This window comes from Miscanthus floridulus, chromosome 8 (genome assembly GCF_019320115.1).
Source record: "Miscanthus floridulus cultivar M001 chromosome 8, ASM1932011v1, whole genome shotgun sequence".
Lineage (NCBI taxonomy): Eukaryota > Viridiplantae > Streptophyta > Magnoliopsida > Poales > Poaceae > Miscanthus > Miscanthus floridulus.
In genome coordinates this window covers 229,396,066-229,417,234 of record NC_089587.1, presented here as the reverse complement: position 1 = coordinate 229,417,234, position 21,169 = coordinate 229,396,066, and the positions used below count along the sequence as shown (strand labels likewise).

The 21,169-nt window shown below is 43.3% G+C and overlaps 2 protein-coding genes and 1 pseudogene across 2 annotated transcripts; 1 reads left to right on the top strand and 2 right to left on the bottom strand.

Annotated features, from left to right (window-relative positions):
• The first annotated feature begins 6,235 nt into the window (after positions 1–6,235).
• Positions 6,236–7,405, top strand: LOC136475285 (probable CCR4-associated factor 1 homolog 7). The gene has a single exon (XM_066472837.1). It carries the CDS (start codon positions 6,349–6,351, stop codon positions 7,210–7,212), a length of 864 nt encoding a protein of 287 aa, XP_066328934.1. The 5' UTR covers positions 6,236–6,348; the 3' UTR covers positions 7,213–7,405.
• Positions 7,406–9,637: 2,232 nt separating this feature from the next.
• On the bottom strand, positions 9,638–12,659 carry LOC136475284 (pentatricopeptide repeat-containing protein At5g27460-like; annotated as a pseudogene).
• A 3,533-nt stretch (positions 12,660–16,192) lies between these two features.
• LOC136475283 (two-component response regulator ORR23-like) lies at positions 16,193–20,714 on the bottom strand. The gene is made up of 6 exons (XM_066472836.1): positions 19,749–20,714; positions 19,154–19,306; positions 18,564–18,977; positions 18,388–18,464; positions 16,592–17,782; positions 16,193–16,479 (listed from the first exon to the last, which is right to left on the bottom strand). Exons 1-6 carry the CDS (start codon positions 19,885–19,887, stop codon positions 16,411–16,413), a joined length of 2,043 nt encoding a protein of 680 aa, XP_066328933.1. The 5' UTR covers positions 19,888–20,714; the 3' UTR covers positions 16,193–16,410.
• Between the last annotated feature and the right edge of the window lie 455 nt (positions 20,715–21,169).

The following is a 21,169-nucleotide window of genomic DNA, read 5'->3' as shown; positions in this document are numbered from 1 at the left end:
CTTCATTGTTTCTCGGATTTTCTTTGCAGAAGTCTTGAAATTGCCATCTAGCCATGATTCCGTGAGAGAAAGCTTCAATCACTTCTCGTTCGGTGATGTCGTGCACTTGAGCCCGCAGTTCGCCGAATCGTCGATAGTAATTTCTGAGACTTTCGCCTCCCTTTTGCTTGAGCCCTTTCAGTTCTGCATGAGTGATCGGGTGTGTGATGATACCTGCGAAATTTTCACAAAAAGCTCTTTGCAAGTCTTCCCAATTTCTGATAGATCCTGGATTTAATTTGTCGAACCATTGGAGGGGCATAGCTTCTAGTGCCATGGGAAAGAACAGGGTCTTGATATCGTCGTCTCCTCCGGCTAGTTCAATTGATTGTGAATATATTCTAAGCTATTGCCTTGGTTCAGTTTTGCCATCATACTTAGAGTGGTTAGACGGTTTGAATTTGTGAGGTAATCGCACCGATGCAAGCCTATTCGCGAAACAGGGGAATCTATCGTGTGTTCCGGTTTCTTTGAATTCGGATTCGGCACCTCCTTCTGGCCAACTGTCGTTTTGATGGGAATAACTCTGCGAGGCTGTCTGAATAGGCACCCTACTCCTGGTCTTTCTTGGTTGTTCAAATTGGTGGCCTTGATTATGTTCCTTCCTACTTTCTCTGTTATGGCTTCCACCTGGCCCAAGTCTTTCAAAAGCGGACTTCCTTTGATTTTGATCTTCTTGCCTATGGGTTGTTGATCTGGCGGGTAGTCTCGATCGAGCTCTCTCTTCATGCATTCTTGGGATCATTGACCGGAGCAAGTCCTGGAGCTATTCATACTTCTCTCCGTGATGTGAAGTTGCCCTGAGTTCTTCTAATGCTTCTCGAATCTTATCGTAAGGCGTATTCACCGTGCGTCTTTCTTCGACTTCTTGTTGTGATTTTCTTTTGTCGTATTCAGCCAAATCTGACTCGTATCTGATCCAGGCTTCCCTGCGCTGCCTAGCGCGGTGTTGGCGCCCTTGCTTCAACTTGTTTTTCCTTTCTCTAGCCTGTTTCTGACTCTCGGTTTCTCCATCGTAGCCCTGGGCAAAGGGTGATATGTTGGATTCTAATTCATCTGATGACCTGACATCGGGTGCTTCTAGGGGATTTAATGGTGACCGAGGACGTCGAACCATGAGTACTTCCCGTGCGTGAGCCGTTCTGTTATTGGTGTTAGTTTTCATACTGTTAGAGTTGCTGATGACTTCAGTAGACGCCTCGATGTCGCAGATCGAGTCTCCTTCTTGGTAAGGTAGAATAGCTATTGTTGTTGTGCCGACTAGTTGGGTTCCGCTATCTTCAGGAACGGAACCTGGCTAGTGGATGATACAGTCTTGCGTTGTTATCGTTAGCACGAGACCCTCCTGGGCTCCTGTCAGTGGTATCCCAAGCATTGGATTGAAAGACCTTTTGATCTGTCCCTGATAGGATTTTGTCGTGTTGTCGAGCCCAAATGGAAAAGAACCCAACTTTTTGAAAGAACTCTGAGGGTAATCCGAGTTGTTTTGGGTTGTGCTCTGGAATCCTGCCAAAAAAGAACTCGGTTTCTTGAAAGCACTCGAATAAGACTTCACCTTGGACACGGAGCTTGAATTCGAGTCGGATGCGCGTAGCCGTGAAATCTTATTCGAATTGGATATTATGAGCTACGCGAATCTTCTGGTGAGCTGATCCGTCGTAGTTGTCGAAATAGGAAATTCTTCATGATGATCCGGATCTTTGAGGAGATGGCTTTGAAGCTTGCCGTAGTTGTCCGCCTCACAGATCCATGAGCCGAAGATGAAAGTTGATCCCGTCGGGAAGATCATGTTATCGAGGTCCATCGAGCTCTCGGATGCAAAGTCGCCGAAAGCCCCTACCTGGCGCGCCAGCTGTCGATGTTTGACCACAGATAGCCTGCCACGGGGGTCCCCGGGGCAGTATGTTCGGGATTCAGCGTATGCGGAACTCGACGGTTAACGCAAGAGGCAGTCGATTTATCCTGGTTCGGACCCTCGATCGTTAATCGAGTAATAGCCCTACGTCCAGTCGGCGTTAGCCTTTGCGTTGGATTGATTGTCCAGTGTCGTGTTGTACAATTGTTGTCCTTTTTGTCCAGGAGCCCTGTCCTTCTTTATATAGTCAGGAGGCCAGAGTCCTAGTCGGTTTATAATAAGAGTTACTAGTAGGATTACTGAATAGTACTTCTACTAGGATTACAAGAGAAGAATCCTAGTTAGACTAGATCTTCTCTCTCCTTTGTGGGGTATCCTGTGGGTCCCGTATCGATAGACGTGGACTCCTTGATAGGAGAGTGGTGGGTTGGTCCTACTTATGCCTAGGGTACAAGCAAGGCATGTGTTTTAGGGTACCCAGCTAGGCTACATTGATTCATGAATCGCCGTGTAATACGATACGACTTGTCTACGATCTAGCACCGTAATAAGAACTAGAAGATGAAAGGTGGTGAAATTGATCTGATTGCTCAACTCTTGCTTGAAAGTAGAACATGTGCTTACATAGAATAGTTAGCTAATGAACTAATCATGACTGCTAATAAAATGCATACATAAGGATTCACTACTAGTGTTGCTTTTTGCAAAAATAAGGAAACCCAACAAACCATAAAGCTTATCATATCATTTGGAGTTAGGAAATTATTCCCACTAGTTGGGTAAGTCTTGCGAGTACATTGTGTACTCAGAGTTTATTTACCCCTATTGCAGGTCCAGCTTGAGGAGTAGTTGTTGTGTGGAGGATTCTTCTAGTGGGCACAGATGAATCCTTATATCTTATCGCTAGATGTTTATTTTAAATTCCGCTATTTAAATTCCACACTCTGAACTTGGTATTGTAATAATGTATTTTTGAGAACTCTTGATGTATGAAATGGACTAAGTATTGTAAACTCATTCTTATTATTGGATTCTGAAGGAAAAACATGGATTGTTCGAGTTCTCCATTGGGGTGTGCTCGACGAAACCGTCCGATGTAGCTTATTTTTGGGTGTTTAGTGTCTGGTGGAAGACGAGTGCCTTTGAAAGCGTGCTATTTCGATCGGTTCTACCATAGCATGGGTGCGACGTGGGCAAGGCAGGGCATGGGCGAGGTCAGAGCAGGGCGTGGGCATGGCAGTGGCCATGTGCTCCTCTTTGACGTTCGGTGCAGCGAGTTTGGTCAAGAACTAGGTCCCACGTCCTATACAAAAGATCTTCATCAAATTGTAGACTACAACTTTGCTTAAGGGACCAAGGGCATTAGGACAACGAATTAGCGGGTAATTAGGGCCAAAGTTAGCAGTGTCAGTGAAAACACTAAGCACTTGGAAACTTTGTAAGTCTTCTAGGAAATGATATTTTATTCAAACTTTAAAGCACTAATTAACCTATCAAACAATTAAACTAGGCCTGAACAAGTACTCTACCGCAAAGTACAAAACTTAAACTAAGTTTTTCATACCCACATATTTTATAGTTTCTATATAAAATAATTATTTATTTATCCTTCAAAAAGCTATTGAGCAATTAAAACAAGGTAATATTTTTGGCATTTTTAATCATTTTCTCCACATTTTCCCAACATGAACCCTAAATAACTTTTGTTTGCAAACTCATTTAGAGATGTTTAAGCACAAAATCGAGGTTGGTTGATATCACACATGTTGACTATATTCACAAAGGTGATTTAAACAAACATGTATTGTATCATTTCATGCAAGAATTTATCACCAAGCATAGAAAACTTATTTATTAGGTTTTATTAAGCCTTAAACTATTGTTAAACAGGTATGTAACACCGAAGGTGTTACACCCTCTGAGGTATTGTTGCATCATCGCGTCCTTGATACTACACTACTCTCACCTCTCTAAAATTCCAAGTGCTTTGTTTTTTTCTAGAGCATTTCATCCTATTCACCAATTGGACCAACCTCTAGAATACCAAAAATAAACAATAAGATGGCCCATAGTTTCCAACTCAACTCAATTTCCGTTGACACTAAGCCGTATTTTTGTTAAAATATCATGTAACAAAAATTAGTTATTTTCCACCATCCAACGTACATTGAAACCATGTTATAGACTTAAAAATAGTCACAACTAGCACATTTTAAAATCATGGGTTAACATTTATCTTCTGTAGGTGCACTAAAATCACTATGAGAATTAAATATCGATCACGTTTGTAACGACAAATCGGTTCTAATTTTAGTTGTAGACATGCACCATACTGTTTTAGCTAGTTCAACACTTGCACATAATTTGAATTTCCAATCAAGGAAGAAAAGACTGCCTTCTGGCTGTATATTTGATGTACAACAGTTGATATGTCATAGTGGTACTGTCGTATTGTCTTGGCTACCATGCCTACGGAAAGTGCTCTACAACTAAACATTGTCACAACTAGCTATTTTTAAAAATCATGGTAATCAACGCTTTCTTTTTAATTAGGAGCGCTAGATAATATCTAGTGGCTCAACATGTTCATTCTATGATAGATTGGTTTCCGTTTTGGGTTTAAACATGAACCACCACTTTCTATTGTAGGTTATAGAATTTGAATTTGCATGTAAAGAAGAAAAAAGTTGTTTCATAACAACATATTTAATGTGAAAATTGATCTCGGTCATTGGTACATGACAGAGATATTGCTGCAGCGTCATGTCATGCTACCACATCTATTTGACTAAGCCCACCTCTCTAAAATTCCAAGTGCATTGTTCTTTCTTGAACATTTCGCACAATTCACCAATTAGACTAACTTCTAGAATCTATACAAAGGACAATGAGATGGTCCATAGTTTCCAACTCAACTCCATTTCGAGTGACACTTAGTCATATTTCTGTTAAAAATATCACATGGCAAAGTTTTATTTCTTGCTCAAAACTAGTTATTTTCCACCATCCAACGTACGTTGAAAACATGTTCTAGACTTAAAAATAGTCACAACTAGCACATTTTAAAAATCATGGTAATTAACATTTATCTTTTGTAGGTGCCCTAAAATCAAGAGGAAAATTAAATACCGATCACGTTTGTAACGGCAGATCGGTTCTAATTTTAGCTGTAGACATGCACCATACTGTTTTGGCCAAATCAACACTTGCACATAATTTGAATTTGCAAGCAAGGAAGAAAAGACCGCCTTCTGGCCGCATGTTTGATGTGGATGTTTGATAGAGGTATTGTCGCATTGTCTTATGTCTTGGCTGCCACACCTACGGAAAGTGCTCTACAACTAAACATTGTCACAACTAGCTATTTCAAAAGTTCATGGTAATCAATGCTTTCTTTTTTAATTAGGAGCCCTAGATAATATCTAGTAGTTCAACATGTTCATTCTATGGTAGATTGGTTTCAGTTTTGGGTTTAAACATGCACCACCACTTTTTATTGTAGGTCATAGAATTTGAATTTGCATGTAAAGAAGGAAAAAAGTTGTTTTTATAGCAACATATTTAGTGTGAAAATTGATCTCAGTCGTTGGTACATGACAGAGATATTGTTGCGCCGTCATGTCATGCTACCACGTCTATTTGACTAATCCCACCTCTCTAAAATTCTAAGTGCATTGTTCTTTCTCTAACATTTTGTACAATTTACCAATCAGACCAACTTCTAGAATCTATACAAAGGACAATGAGATGACACATAGTTTCCAACTCAACTTCATTTCGAGTGACACTTAGTCATATTTCCGTTAAAAATATCACATGGCAAAGTTTTATTTCTTGCTCAAAACTAGTTATTTTCCACCATCCAACGTACGTTGAAAACATGTTCTAGACTTAAAAATAGTCACAACTAGCACATTTTAAAAATCATGGTAATTAACATTTCTTTTCTGTAGTTGCATGAATCGTATGAGGAGAATCAAATACTGTTCACGTTTATAACGGCGGAATGGTTCTAATTTTAGATGTAAACATGCACCATCCTGTTTTGTCCAGTTCAACGCTTACACAGTTACACGTACAGGCTTGTTTGTCTATCGGCTTGGTAAAGCTCTCTGGGCCACGCAGCAAGGCTAGGCGTCTGATTTGGGATGCCTGTAACCACCCGGATGGCTGGTCTGGCCAGGTAGCGCTTGCCAGCGTACCATCCAAACACGCCTGTAATTTGAATTTGCAAGCAAGGAAGGAAAGACTACGCTGCACATTTCATGTGGATGTGATCTCAGCCGTTGATATGTGATAGAGGTATTGCCGCATCGTCTTCTGTCTTGGCTACCACACGTACCCCCCTCCTATCTCACCTCTAAAAATCCAGAGGCTTCGGCCCCCTTCTCGAGCCGTTCGCCCAATTCCCCGATCGGACCAAACCCTAGGAGAGATTCGGTTTGAACTTTGGCATGGCAATGTCAGATCTCACAGCCACCGTGATCCCAAAGCCAGACGGGGCCGGCGACGAGTCGGTGGAGATCCGGGAGGTGTGGGCGGACAACCTGGAGGAGGAGTTCGCGCTGATCCGCGACATCGTCGACGAGTTCCCGTTCGTCGCGATGGACACGGAGTTCCCGGGCATCGTCTGCCGGCCCGTCGGCGCCTTCCGCTCCCCCGCCGACTACAACTACGCCACCCTCAAGGCCAACGTTGACATGCTGCACCTCATCCAGCTCGGCGTCACCTTCTCTGGGCCGCGCGGCGAGCTGCCGACCCTCGGTGCTGGCCGCCGCCGCTACGTCTGGCAGTTCAACTTCCGCGAGTTCGACGACGCGCGCGACATCTTCGCGTCCGACTCCATCGAACTGCTCCGTCGCAGCGGCATCGACTTCCGCCGCAACGCCGAGCGCGGCGTCGATGCCCGACGGTTCGCCGAGCTCCTCATGTCCTCTGGCGTCGTGCTCAACGATTCCGTATACTGGGTCACCTTCCACGCAGGATACGACTTCGGGTACCTACTGAAGATTCTCACCTGCAATAGCCTCCCAGACACACAAGCCGGGTTCTTTAAACTTATGAAGATATATTTCCCGACTGTGTATGACATCAAGCATCTCATGAAGTTCTGCAACAGCCTGCACGGTGGGCTGAACAAGCTCGCTGAGCTACTTGATGTGGAGCGTGTTGGGCAGTCTCATCAGGCTGGGTCTGATAGCCTGGTCACGTCCTGTGCATTCTGGAAGCTCAAGGATTCATTCTTCACGGGCTCAACAGAGAAATATGCAGGTGTGCTGTACGGGCTCGATGCAGAGAATGGTGTTAGTGCACATTGAGGGGTATCACTCTCTTTGAATTTTAGCTTTGTGAATGTATTGATTTAGGACAGAAAGGGTGACAAGTGTGCAAGAGGGCTCACTGAAACATCAAATCTATAGGTTAAGTCTGTCTCACTCATTTGGGTGTATTTGGGATGTAGTCTTCTCTGGTTGCTCATTATTGAAATAGCTATTTCTCTTTTCTCTTTCAGCTTTTGTTCTCAATTTTTATTTTCTCCAAGCAAGATACTACACTCGATTAAAAATAGTAAAAGATGACCTCTGAGAATTAAGCCATGATACTTGCATTGCCACAATTTGTACGACCCATAGTCTAATTTAATTTTCTTTATTTCTTTATCTTCATGGTAAAAGAATTGATATATGATGCCTTTTTATATGAGTAGCTGATTGTCTCGAAAGAGTAATAGTGTAATACTACGTTATAATATCTAAGCATTTGTGAGCATAAACTTGGTGATGCTATACAAGAGAAAATGCCACCCACATTCACAGGACTATGCCTGAGGATGGCTCTCTTAAGGTTCCCACAATAAAGAAACAGCTACAATATACTTTAGGAGACTAATACTTCATAATCCATTATCTATCCTTAGAGTAAGCACATCACCCATTTCATTTTAAAGCTGCAACTTTTCCAGAAATAGGATTCTGAATGCATCTTGATTGAAAACTTCTGGTTTCAGTAATTGTGTATGCAAGTCACTTTCTAATTTTCAGTATTCTTCCATATGAGATGGAGCTAACATATTTCAGTAAAAATTCCCAACAGCAGCTTGGAAAGCTCTCGCTTGATAGTTGTGCACGACATGTTTCTTTCGTTTTTTACTAAGGCCTTGTAGAATCTGTTTATGGAATCTGACCTTCATGCCAGTGCCTAGTGCTCCAATTGACTGTTGGAGTTTTTGTCTATGTAAGTGTATCTTTGCATGAGGACAATTACAGGTAGCATTGTTCAAGGTTGAAATATTTGAGTAATTTAGAGTTTAACAACCCCTCTCTGGCCCTCATTCTTCCAAAATGTAGGTCGTTTTAGTTATGTTCTAGGTCAAACTTCTCTAACTTTAACCAAGTGTATAGAAACATGCACCATCTAGAACATCAAAATTAATTACGTTAAATCCACCATGAAAATATGTCTCGATAGTGTATTTCTTTTGTATTTGTAAGTGTTGATAGTTTTTTTGTATATACTTGGTCAAAGTTAGAGAAGTTTGTCTTAGGAAAAAACTAACCTACATTTTAGAACGTAGGGAGTATTATATATGTTTTTTAGAATTATTCTTTCTAACTATGCACTGAACATTCAACGGCTTATTTTCTTCTTGGACACTTCTCTCCATGATACACGGTGTATCTAATAAAAATGTCCTGAGCCATTGAGATATATTTATTGATGCTGATGCAAGTTTACAAATGTGCATTGCATATATAAATGTGCATCTACTGCCAAAGTACAAATGTGCATTGCATTCAATTCGTTTTCTTTTATCTTTATTACTGTTGTTGTATATCTTGTGCTGATCATTCGAGCACTTTCAGGGCAATTTCATTGCCAGATGCATCCTGCTTGTCTTTTTCCACCTGCTTTTAGAATATTTGACTGTCAATTGTTGTGGTACTTATTGATTGTGCCTTCCCTTTTCACTTGGCGCTTTGGCCTGTTCATTTTGCCCATGTTTCATGTCGTTGTTGATCCTGGTAGATGGTCTGGATCATTTGCCTTATTACTTTTACATCTGCCTCTTAAAGATTCCATATCCCAGTATACCATCTCCATTGAGGAAAGGTTCGGTTTGAATTAGCCTGCATCTGGGCCAGGGTTGGTGGTCGTTAAGGTTAGATCGTTTTAATTTTTTTGCTTAGCCTGCCCTTTATTATCATCTATTATTGATGCAGCTGATATTGTTCACCTTGGCCATTGCCTTTTGCCTGCTTATTCGGGGCGTTCGGCTGGTCAGGTTTTGGCTGGTTTTGGATGATTTTGGATGGTTGAATAGTATTCTGTGAGAGAGAATAAGCTGAAACAAGCTGAAACAAGCGGAAACGAGCCGAGACCCTTGGATCTTGTAATGGTTACAAGTGACACCCTTGTATAAGGCTGAGTGAGGTTCCTGAATTGGCACTATGCAAGATTGGTATTTACACCAGATTCATAAAACCTCCATACATCACACCTAAAGGTTATCATGAACTTTGATTTTTTCCTAGGATTTGCAAAACATAGTTTCCCAGTACCTGTTAATCTGTAATTATCTGGATACATCACTAATGGCATCAGTGCTAACTTTTGAACTCCCCCCCACCCCACCCAACCAAAAAAAGGAGGATGCTTCGGTTGCACAAATAAAATAAACAAGCTTTAGATTGTTTTGGTTGTCTAAATGTCCTATATTAATGACTTGAGCAAGTAATGTATCGATGTTAAGCTTTCTATAATAAAAGATGAAAAGGTATTAAAGTTGATTTCCAAATAACATTACTGAAAAACGAAAACAAAAGGCTGCATTCTCTGGCTCATCTATTTTGCCAGTTACACACTAACTCTAAATTTGTATGCAAAAGTACTTCTGAGAATGAAACCAAATTTGCAATTCACTTTGTTCAAACCCACTGCCGAAGCACGTTTTTGGAGACTGATCAGTGGGAAATTCTCCCAGAACAATTCATAAGAGAGATGTTACACGCAGATGTTACGTGGCTGCAAACCAGCTTTTCGTGGATAGTGATTTTGAGAAACAAATAAGCAAGCTACGTGCTTGCATCATAAAACTGGTTGCACCACTAATTACAGGTAATGACTAGGGAATGTTGATTCAGGTTCGATGAGGTTCTGATAGTCCAGAGGTTCTGGTGATCCTTGAGAGCTGTAAGCATTCTTCTGTGCTGGTTCAGGTCATCAGGTGATACACTGATACCTTCATGTTCCACATTTTCCAAATACACTGTAAGATCCCCAAGAAGATGGAGTTGTTCAGATTAGCAGGGCTGCAGGAACACCAAACAGGGTCTCCAGGAGCGCCTTTTTTTGTATCTAGTAATTTGCAGGTTCAACTTGCCGCTCTTCACTTTGCAGCTCTAATTGACAAAGTCAAATGAATGATATTTATCATTTGACTGGTGATTGCCTGTTCCAGTTAAAGACTATCCATTGCATGTGATATCTATCTTGCCAGCAAGTATGATCAACCGGTCCATTTCTTCGTCCATATCAATCTGATCTTTTGCAATCATCTCAAGGATATTCGGTGGCACAACGTCAGCATTGATATATGCTCGAATCAATGACTTATACAGGGGCAAGCTTGTCAAGTTAAACCTCCGGAGAACCTTAATGTATCGATATGCATCGTCAAAATTTCCTTGCTCTTCGAAATGTTTGCCAATGGCCTCCATCAGTTCAAGTGGAGGTCTCCAATGGCAACTCTTCAACAGAGACAAACCTTTCTTCATGCAACCCACAGCTTTGTCCATCTGCCTACTCTGAACATAACCCTCCATCAATATTTCCCATGTCTTGTAATTTGGACATGCTCCTTTCTCTAGCATGTGGAGGTGGAGCCTCTCAGCCTTTTCAATCCACCTATTCCTCACATAAGTACCAAGAAGAACATTTCAAACCCGCACATCATGCTTCCTGCACCCTCCTTACCAGCTTCCAAAGATCCACTCGGCCTGGCTGATGTCGCCAACTTTTATTGAACATAACATAGCAGTCATGTAGTTTGCAGTGGGGATTCTACCTGGCACACTTTTGCTAGCCTCCCACAATCTCATAATTCCATCGCTGCCATTCAGAGCCGCATAACATGTCATTACAAAAGAGTATCCTAAGCGCCCTGTTGGTGACAGTTTTGTTTCAGCTTTCCTAAGGCAAGCTTGCGCTTTAGTGTTCAGTCCATTCCTCCTGAAAATGTTGGCTAGTGTGCAGTATGTGCTCCAACCAACCTCAACCGTCTCATCATTCAACATCTCCTGGAACACTGATTGTACTGAGGCAACACCAGAGACTTCAGCACAAGCATTCATCCAAAGGTTGTACGAGAACATTTCTGGGAATGTTGTTCCGTTTCATGAGGTCAATAACACTAAGGATCTTCTCATACTGACAGGTTGCAACATAGAGTTTCATGATTTCATTGAAAGAGTGAGGATCTACAGGTAACCCGTGACTCTGCAACTGGGCCATGAAGTATTCAGCCTTCTGTACATTTCTTTCTGTAACATAGCAGTGGAGGAGAGGGAACGATGCAGCTTGTCTGGCAGCAGGGCTCTGTAGTTTGTTGTAGTATTCCTCAGCTTGAGAAGTACTGTAAGCTTTAGCAATCAAGTCCAGTCTTGCTGCATGATCCCATGACGACAGTTGACGAGAGTTGCATGATTCCATCCAAGAGAAAATCTGCAGCACAATGTAACTTTGTTTAGCCGGTGTACCCTTTAATATGCTACGGAATATCCTATACCAATGCTGTCAATAACATAACAGCCAAGCTGCTAAACCCTCGTATCCCAAGCTTCAGGGTCATGATCGAAAATAAGAAATAGGTGCCCCTTGCTATCAACTCTTTAACGAATCAGTACCGCATGATTTGCAATAAAAATTAGAAATAACAAATCGAATTTATCACTTGTATGTGTGTAGCAATCAGCTCAGAAGAAAAACTCCAGATCAGACTACACTTGCAATCTGACAATGCTTAGGCCAAGAATGCAAAAATGATTCCAATTGTCTATAGAAAGGGGCAGCAATATTGTCACTGAACTCCCATTCCTCGTTCGTTTTATTAGATTAGATCCTTAATTCAAATGATACAGTAACAGTCAGTGCGTTGACAAAAATCAGAGCCAGGAGAACCCAAAAGTTCCACTACTCACCTCGAGGGCATGCTCGTAGCGGCGCGCGCGCCGGAGCATCGCGATTGTGCGACGGAGCTCCGGCCGCGAGATGTGGACGCGCTCCCGGGCCCATCTCTCGATGGCAGCCGCGGCGGCCCCGCGCGGCGAGCGGAAGCGGAGCCGGAGCAGGCGCCGCGAGAGGAGGCCACTCTCATCCTCGCGGACCCGGTCGGCCGCGAGAGGCGCGGAGATGGTCGAGGAGGAGAAGGCGCAGGAGAGGTGTGGCTTAGGGTTTGGTCGCGTGCGGGAGGCGAGGCCGAGGCCGAGGAGGCCGGCGAGGCGCAAGGGCACGGCAGCGGCCATCGCCCGTGGGCCTGGTTTGTCGTCGACTCGTGTGATCTTGGCTTGTGTGGCGGTCCGGTCGAGTTGGCATTGGGTTCGGCAGCAGCTGAGCGTCAAATTCAAATCTCCCAATTTGTTTTGAACTTTTGAATTTGTTTACATGAATACAACGTGTCATTACTCAATCAAACGGTTTACGTTTAGGCCATCAGTGTGTTAACAACACGCAAATTGGCCCCAGACTCGTTTTAGAATCAACCCATCCAGGTCCGCCCCACTCCCATACTTCCTCTCTCCTCTCTCTCCAGCGCTGCTCACGTGTTGGGTGTTCCTCTCTTTATTCTGTCACAGTTCCCTTCCTTGCCTCCTAGCCATTCAATGAAATGCCTCAGCATGCTTGTCTCATTGTTTGCCAACAAAAATAATAATATTTATTGCAGATTCTTATGCTAGAGGTCTAACGGCTGCCATTGGTAAGTTTATTGAAAGCTTCTTTTTTCCGTTACAAGACTAAATCTCTCTTTCATTCTAATCCACTTACCCATAAACAAAGGGGGCATACCGTCCACTTGGAAGATGTAAATAAGGCCTTGTTTAGTTGGCGATTTTTTTTGGGAAATGGTACTGTAGCACTTTCGTTGTTATTTGGCAATTAGTGTCCAATCATAGTCTAATTAGACTTAAAAGATTCGTCTCGTGAATTTCGTCTAAACTGTGTAATTAGTTTTATTTTTTATTTATATTTAATGTTTCATGCATGCGTCTAAAGATTCGATATGACGAGGAATCTTGAAAAATTTTGCAAAATTTTGGGAACTAAACAGGCACTGAGGCTCAAGAGCTAGCTCAATCATTTAATGTAAATATTGAACTCACTATACAACTATCCAAATAAACTTTTTCCCTGATATTAAAACAAGCAACAGAGTATTGCGGATATAGAGTGATTGCAATTTGGTCTTCATCGTCCCGTACTAGGCTTGCCGACCAGCGACCATGTGTTTGACAAAATGTCCATGTCTTACAAATATACAATTTCACGGTATCCAATAGCCTCTTGCTTGATTTCATGAGCTGTGATGCTAATGGTTCCATCCACTAACCAACTACCCAGATAAACTTCTTCCCTGGTATCAAAACAAGCAATAGAGTGTTGCAGATACAGAGCCAGGCTCACGCCGTTCAGCTTAGGCGAGTTAATCGTCGTAGCAAAGTGATTGCAATTTGGTCTTCATCCTCCCGTACTAGGCTTGCCGACCAGTGACCATGTGTTCGACAAAATTCCCATGTCTTACAAATATACAATTTCACGAGCTCTAGTAGCCTCTTGCTGGATTTGATGAGCTGCGATGCTAATGGTTCCATCCAGTAAACTGCATAAACTTTGCTTTTGCTTTCAATTAGCCAAAATGTGATGTCTATCATGTAAGTTCATTTGCCCTCATTTCTGGTTTTTCTTCTTGGCATACACATCTGTGTGCTGATTGTACGGTGTCGATAATCTATTCCACGCTTCAGAGAGACCCGCTACAGCACCTTGATGCAATGATGCCTTCCATCACAAATTTGTGCTTCAACCTAGAAAATACAGAATGAAAGATGTCGAGTTCTTTTCCATATTTTCAGAGAAACAAGATTGAAGCAGCCGCCCTGCTTATCCAGGTAAGAGCAAATGCACAATAAAATTTGCACTTGTGCAACCGGGCTATCCACCTAAATTGATGCAATTTAAAACAGCGAATGTACTGGTAGTGCGTGGAGACGTAATGGCAGCTGCTGCAACATACTAAAGTGTATTGTGAACACACACAATCTATCTGGTTGACTGCCCGAGGAAAGTCCCATTTGATTTTAGAACATAGCAGTGTATGAAGTCATCATTAGAGTGTATTAGAACTCAAATATGCCCAGATTAGGTGCAATAGAAGTGTGCATAAGAAACCAGTACTTTTTTTCTCTAATGAAAGTCCATCGTCTTGGTCCTTTTTTCTCTTTGTTATCCATGCAGTTCTATCCCACTATGGATACATCCAAGAAGAGTTTCCATGATCCCGAAGCTTTTCCATTTAGCAATGCCACAATACTTAATACTGATACTTGTGTATTTTTTTTACTTCTTACTTCTACTTCTACCTAATGCTAAACCTATTGTGATCTACAGCTAATTGGTTTATCAAAGTGAATTGGTTTAACAAGTGTAGAAGTAGAACCTAGGTAACAGGATTAACTTCTAGCTTACCTCCTGGAGTTTGCTTTCCCTGTCAGTTTCAGTTGATGCTAACTTGTATTTTCTTTAACTGTATGTGAATGATTATTTTTGCCTATGCCATTTTGTATTTGAGGCTATCGTTCCATCGTCGTCACAGGTCAAACAAGGATGATGATGAATCGGAGAGTACGAAGGACACTAAAGCTCACCTGGATAATGCTTGTCTTTCACCTGCAAAGTCTTGCTGGCAGCCACGTCTATGACCTAGTACTGGTACCTTCCTGAGCTTATGATATGAGTTGTTTGGTACTCCATCTGTTCCATTATAAGTTGCTTTGACTTTTTTATACATCTATTTTACTATGTATCTAGATATAATAATATGTCTAGATACATAACAAAATGGATGAACTAAACAAGTCAAAGTGATTTAAAATTTGAAACGGAGGGAGTAGCTAATATTTCATATTTATATAGTTGTTGTTTTGTTTTTATTCTCCAAAGTGAGCCCAGCATCACATTCTATATAAATTCACATATGGCAGGATGCCCAATACAGGCAACCGCGTGGTTTCTTAGTAAACGACATGAAATTATACCAAATTGGTTTTCTAATGGGATAAAACTATCCCTACTCTATATCAAATATGGAATACACCGCCGATTGAGGTGTCGAGCTACACATTCGATCTTTTATCAATCTACTCACTTTTTACTCCTTATATCTCTTCCAATCCCCTCGCTGTCCTACATGTGTCCCTCGATGGGACTGTGGATGTTTTAGGTGACCTTGCCAATTCTAGACCCCTTCCCCCTAGATTTGTGGACGGTGGCCTTGTCGATTTTAGGACACCCTCACGACCTCGTCAACTTGGTAGCTGGCGAGGTGGCCTTGTTGATTATAGGACACCCTCATGGTGAATTAGAACTTAGCATAAACAGGATCTTATCTTAGCCTAAACATGATCACTAACCCATCTTAATGCGGAAACTAATCTTAGATACTAACCAGAGCCTGTGGACGCCATCTATGTCGCTGGAGATGCGATGAAGGTCGTAGATGTAGCAGATGATTTGAGTTCACCGCCGGAGGACTTGAATGTCCTATGTTGGTGAAGAACGTGAGGAACCAGGTAGCGGTGGCCTTCTGGACGCCGCCGAGATGTACCTGGACGAGATGGACATGGGAGATGACCTTCCTATACACTCCAACGCCTAATTGACAGGTTGTGTGATTTGTTTTACGTGGATGGAGCCGCCAGGGGTGTCTCTTCTTATTTATAGATGCGCTGTGGGTCAGGGGGCGAACCCTAGAATATCTAAGGGTCGCCACCGATCACGGTAATCTCGTAATTAAGTTCAGAATTAGCCCAACCGATCACATTCCAACACCTCACTGTGTGTCTCCCGAGAGGTCTTGACAGGAAGCGTTCATGGGTTTATCAAGTTGACAGACCTCCGCTGCGTGTTGTGGCCTTGTCGACCTACTAGTCAGCCTTGCCGTTTAGACCTCCCTCTTCTGCGTGTTTCAGCCGTTGCTGCCCGAACGATCTAGCTCTTGCTAATGTGTGACCGGAATTTGCGTCAACACAGTGTCCAGCTCAGTTTAGCAAATGGACATTACCTTCCAGAATCCAGATATCTTACTGCTAGCACATTACATACAGAACAGACCTAGTAGTTACTGTATTTTCTTGGCTGTGAGCAGCATAGATAGGCGCACAGCTACAATGTTACCTAAGATTAACACTAGCTGCACAGCATACAATGAGAGATGAACACAGATGCAGATATGTGGAAGGTGGCGATCATATGCAGGCACCCAGGGAGTAGAAGTCACATCCCAGGTCATCGCTGAAGGAAGCATCGTCCTTCTCCTGCACGGGGATCAGCACTGCTGTTAGATGAAATGTAGCAGGTACTCCTTCCTTTCGTCAGAAGACGAACCCTGCACAGACTAGTTGGGAAACATAACAAGAGCTTCCTTACCACTTTGATTATGGAGTTGAGGAGGCCATCGAAGCTGCAGCTGCTAGAGCTAAGCTCGCTGTGGACCCTAGGGAAGCTCAAATCCGATGCGCTCTTTGGAGTCGGTGTGTCTCCGGAGATAAACATGTCGATCCTCGTCTGTGGAGCAGCTGTTGAAGCACTTGCTGTTGTCTGTCCAACCATTGAGCCACCAAGGTTTCCATTATTTGGTCTTTGGCTCATGGGATGATGACTTACGATAAGATTCGGTGGTTGAGAGGTCTGCAAACAACTCCATATGAACCTGGGATTCAACAGATTGTCTGTGTTCCCTCCATCCATGCTCTGCCTCAAATTGCTTCCACCACCAAAATTCAAGTATTTTTGGTTTGGCACAGTGTCTGGAGACAAAAGTATCACATTACCAAAAGAGGTAGCTCCCACTTTGTTGTCTCTTGCTACCCTGAGGTCATTGGAGGGGCAAATATTTGTACCTCCAGAGGACGTAGCACCCAACTCAGCTATGTCGTTACTGCAAAACGAGCCATTCATTGGCGATGCACTGGTAGAAAAGGCAGACAATGGAACAACCCTCTGCTGGGATGCACAAGAATCAATCAGACTGGAGGAAACTCCAACAGTGCCTTCAAGACGATCTGAACTTCCAGATGAAGATGGCTGGATAACAACTTTGTCTTGTCTACATTCAACAAGGCCATGCTGCAGCAAATGACTATTTGTGACGCTTTGGAGTGTGCCAGGCACGCCATTATTAGCCCGGCCACTCACAGAAAGGATAGTAGATAGATCGTCAGTTTCTTCATGAAACCACTTTTGTGTCAGCTGGACCTGCCCAACTGAAGTTGTCAAACCTTGTGCCAAATTTCCTTGTCGGCTACTAGTACCTGGTAGGCTAAGGTGATATTTATTTGGATCGCCAGTGGAATGACTTATTGTGGAATTGCCGGTTTCAATCTGAATTGGCCTGTAAGCAGACATCCCTTGAATTCCAAATGATGTTGGATTATTTCTATTTAACAACCCCTGTGGACTAAAAGATGGCAGAGCTGCTGAAGAGGCAAAAGATTGATAACCCTGGAGTCCTTCAAATGCACCCATCCACATAAAGGGGTCGTTGCCTCCCAAACCGACAACAATGCTAGCCTGTTGCGATGCCACAGCACTTAGCCGTTTAAGATAGAGTCTATACTTCTGCATGGCACACAAAAGCAAACAGTTTAGATGTGTAGTTTGTTTAGTATTGGACATGTACAGTAACAAGAGGGCCAATTTTGCATTCGAGATATGAAAGCTGAGTCCTTTTCAGCTTCACTATGTATGCAAGATGTAGTCCAAATCATTACACGATAAACTGAAAATGGAGCTATGGAACAAACCGTGTTCTTTCTTCCACGTTTATAAGACTGAATCAGCAAAAACCAAAGAACTTCAATCAATAAATATATGCACTTGTCACGAATTCCCACTGCATAATATGCCTAAAACAGGTATGTCTTTGCTTAATCAGGGGGGTGAGGTGGCTTTCTTGTAGTAGTTCACAGTAATAATGTGTGAGCAAACAATCTATTAGCACCTTTTCATGCTCAAAAGCTCCAGGACACTTGCATATTTTTACAGAGCCTAATGCCAGATAGCTTGAAAAGTTAAGCCACACATCTTCTGAACAGTGGAAACTAAAAATTTAATGCTATCCTTATTACACGTACTGGTGAACCACGCTACTGAACACCACAATTCTTGAGTTACCAGTACTTGCTAAACTGAACAAAGTGGGGTTAAGTCCATAAGTGTCTTGCCTGCAGGTGACTTGCAACATTTTCCCTGGTGAGTCTCTCAACATTCATGAGCTCAAGTATCCTTTTTGGCACAGCTTCTGCATCAACAGAAAAGATTAGGTTGTAGAATGGACCGTGGTAAATAACTTAACAGCAGCAAAGCTGAAAAAAGAACAGCGGGTGGCAGTGGGACTCACTGTCAATTCCTAGCTGATTGACAGCAGCAACAAATTTTCGGTGTAGTTCAACTGACCAAACAACCCTTGGTTTCTTTGGAGCTGAAGGATCATCGTTCTCTTGGCCATTACTCTCTTCTCCTTCATCTTCCTCTTCACTATGATATTCCTTCCTCTTCTTGCTGGGCCTTCCACATTGGTCAGGTCTCCCACCTGTAATTTGGCTGTGTACATGATCAAAATCTGCATTTGATGGCCTAGTCCACTCCTCATAACCATCAATGTTAGCACGCTCACAGTTACTGAATTTCCTTCTAACAACATGCTGCCAGATATTCCTAAGCTCTTCCAGCCGAACAGGTTTTAAGAGATAGTCACAGGCGCCATGAGTTATCCCCTTCATTACAGTTTTTGTCTCACCATTCACCGATAACACTGCATGGATAATGACTGGTTAGCAAGTTTTGCATTCCTCCAATACAAGCTTAAGATTTGCTGTATGGCATGGATGCTTTGCAGATAGTATAAGAATATCATTAAGTAAAAGCTGCATATTACTATCAACAACAGTGAGAGTCGGCCACCAGTAAGATATAGCATTTTGGACTTACTAATGACAGGGAGGTCCATTTCGAGCCCCACAAGCTCCAGAAGCTTAAAGCCATCCATGTCTGGCATGTGCACATCACTGATAACAAGATCAAACAAGTCCCTGTTTTGCCTCAGCATCCTCAAGGCGACAACAGCCTGATTCGTCGTTGTCACTGCAAATACGAAACAATCCGGTCTTACAGATGAGTAGCTGTAGCAAAAGCCATAACAAGCATCTTGTACATACTGCATGAGAAACTACCTAACAACTTGTAGTAAAAGCCCCAAAAAATGCAGCATTCAGTTACATGGTGATAGTGAGGTCAACAATTCAGTGCTTAACTATTTTCATCATTTGATGTAATCAAATCTGTAGCTGCGGCAGGAATTTACACATGATAAGTGCATACATAACATATACCTGTAACAGCTAGTATAACACAATTACACAACAGCATTTTTTATTTTTATTTTTAATACTCTGGAAGCAGATAATTCAGCAAAATCCAGGAAAAATAGAAATCTAACAGCACTGAACCAGAAATATACTAGGCTTACTAGCAGGCCGCAAAAAAGAAAATGACAGCGCTGCCGCCGTGTCGCGGAAATCCTTACCATGATACTGGCAGCGGCGCAGGAGGTTCTCAAGCACCTTGAGGCACACGGGGTCGTCATCCACGGCGAGGACACGCATGCCGACGGGGAACTGGTCCCTGACCCTCCCCACGGCAGCATTTCTCTCATCTAGCCTCATCGGAACGGGAGAGAGCCTCCCAATCTCGACCCAATTCACGGCAAGAAATCAAACCGGCGCAAGAACACGCTGCAGTTGGTGCTCCCAGCAGAGCAGAGCAGAGCACCAGCCGCTGGGCCGAGAAGCAAAGCCAACAGGACAGACCTGTGGTTGGCACGCACCAATCCTATCAAGAAATTGGGCTCCTAACTAGCAGTAGCGGCACCACCAGCCGGCACCACCCCGCACAAGGAGCGAGATGTGGACAGCAGGGAGGAAGATGGCTTGATGAAGGCCTCCCGATCCCCAGCAAGGAAAAGGGATGTGGGGAGGGGAAGGCAAGCAGGACCAACCTACTGCTGCCCAACTGCAGCTGAAAAGAGGAAAAGGAGGGGGTGGCGCCTGGCGAGCCGGGATGATGGAAGGGAGAGGAGAGGAAAGCAAGCGGCCGGTGGATTTGGAGGAGGTAGCGGCGAGGGTGGGGATGCAGCGGCAGGGTCACGACCAAACCCACCACCCCATCATTATTGGAGCAAAGATGTGGGAAAGCAAAAGGAGGATAGGGAGTTGGAGGCGGCCGGCTTGGATGGATATGGAGGGAAGGGCAGGCCAAAACAAAAGAGATGTGCAGGGAAAGCAAGCAAAGGAGCTGAAAAGCAGGCAGAGATGGCGACTGTTGCAGATGAACCAAGCCACCTGTCTCCCTCTCTGACTCTCTCTTTCCTACCCCCACACAAGCAAGCTCAGCAGTCACTACAGTCACACACCAGCTCCCCCTCCGTCTCTTCTCCAGCGGGCGCCACTGCTCACGGCATGGTGCATGGAACGCAAGGGATGGAGAGATTGGTAGCTTTTGGTTCCTGTGTTGGGGAGGGAGAGGGGAAGGAGGGAATGGCTGCGAGAGGCACGGCACGGGCTGTTCCCATGGCCAGCCATGGCTGATAGATATATGTGGGTCAAAATGGAGGTGGCCGCGGCAAATGCAAGTGGGCCCCGCCCATGCACAAGCAGCGACTGATGATTACAGGCGTGAGTGATCCTCTGCGTCGTGCAATGCAACGAAGCGATACGACCTGAGTAGTACTCTGCAAGCACTCGGTAATTCTCGGTGGCGTGCTACTGCTACCTCTAGTGAAACTGTCAAAGCCTTCTCTCTCTGTGTGAATTTATACTACCGCTCTGTGGTGTCTTCCCCTTTTTAGCTTTTTATGAAACATTTTTATCTTTTTTTTTAACTCCTTTTTTTTATCTGTAACATAGAATACTAAGGTCCTATTTAGTAGGGATCTAGATTCTCCTAGAA

Excerpts from the sequence above, each read along its gene's own strand:
- LOC136475285 (XM_066472837.1), top strand. The coding sequence starts at position 6,349 with ATGGCAATGTCAGATCTCACAGCCACCGTGATCCCAAAGCCAGACGGG.
- LOC136475283 (XM_066472836.1), bottom strand. The coding sequence starts at position 19,887 with ATGAGGCTAGATGAGAGAAATGCTGCCGTGGGGAGGGTCAGGGACCAG. Across the intron at positions 18,978-19,153 it reads AATGGACCTCCCTGTCATTA|TGTTATCGGTGAATGGTGAG; the intron begins GTAAGTCCAAAA and ends TTATCCATGCAG. Across the intron at positions 18,465-18,563 it reads CAATCAGCTAGGAATTGACA|AAGCTGTGCCAAAAAGGATA; the intron begins GTGAGTCCCACT and ends CTGTTGATGCAG.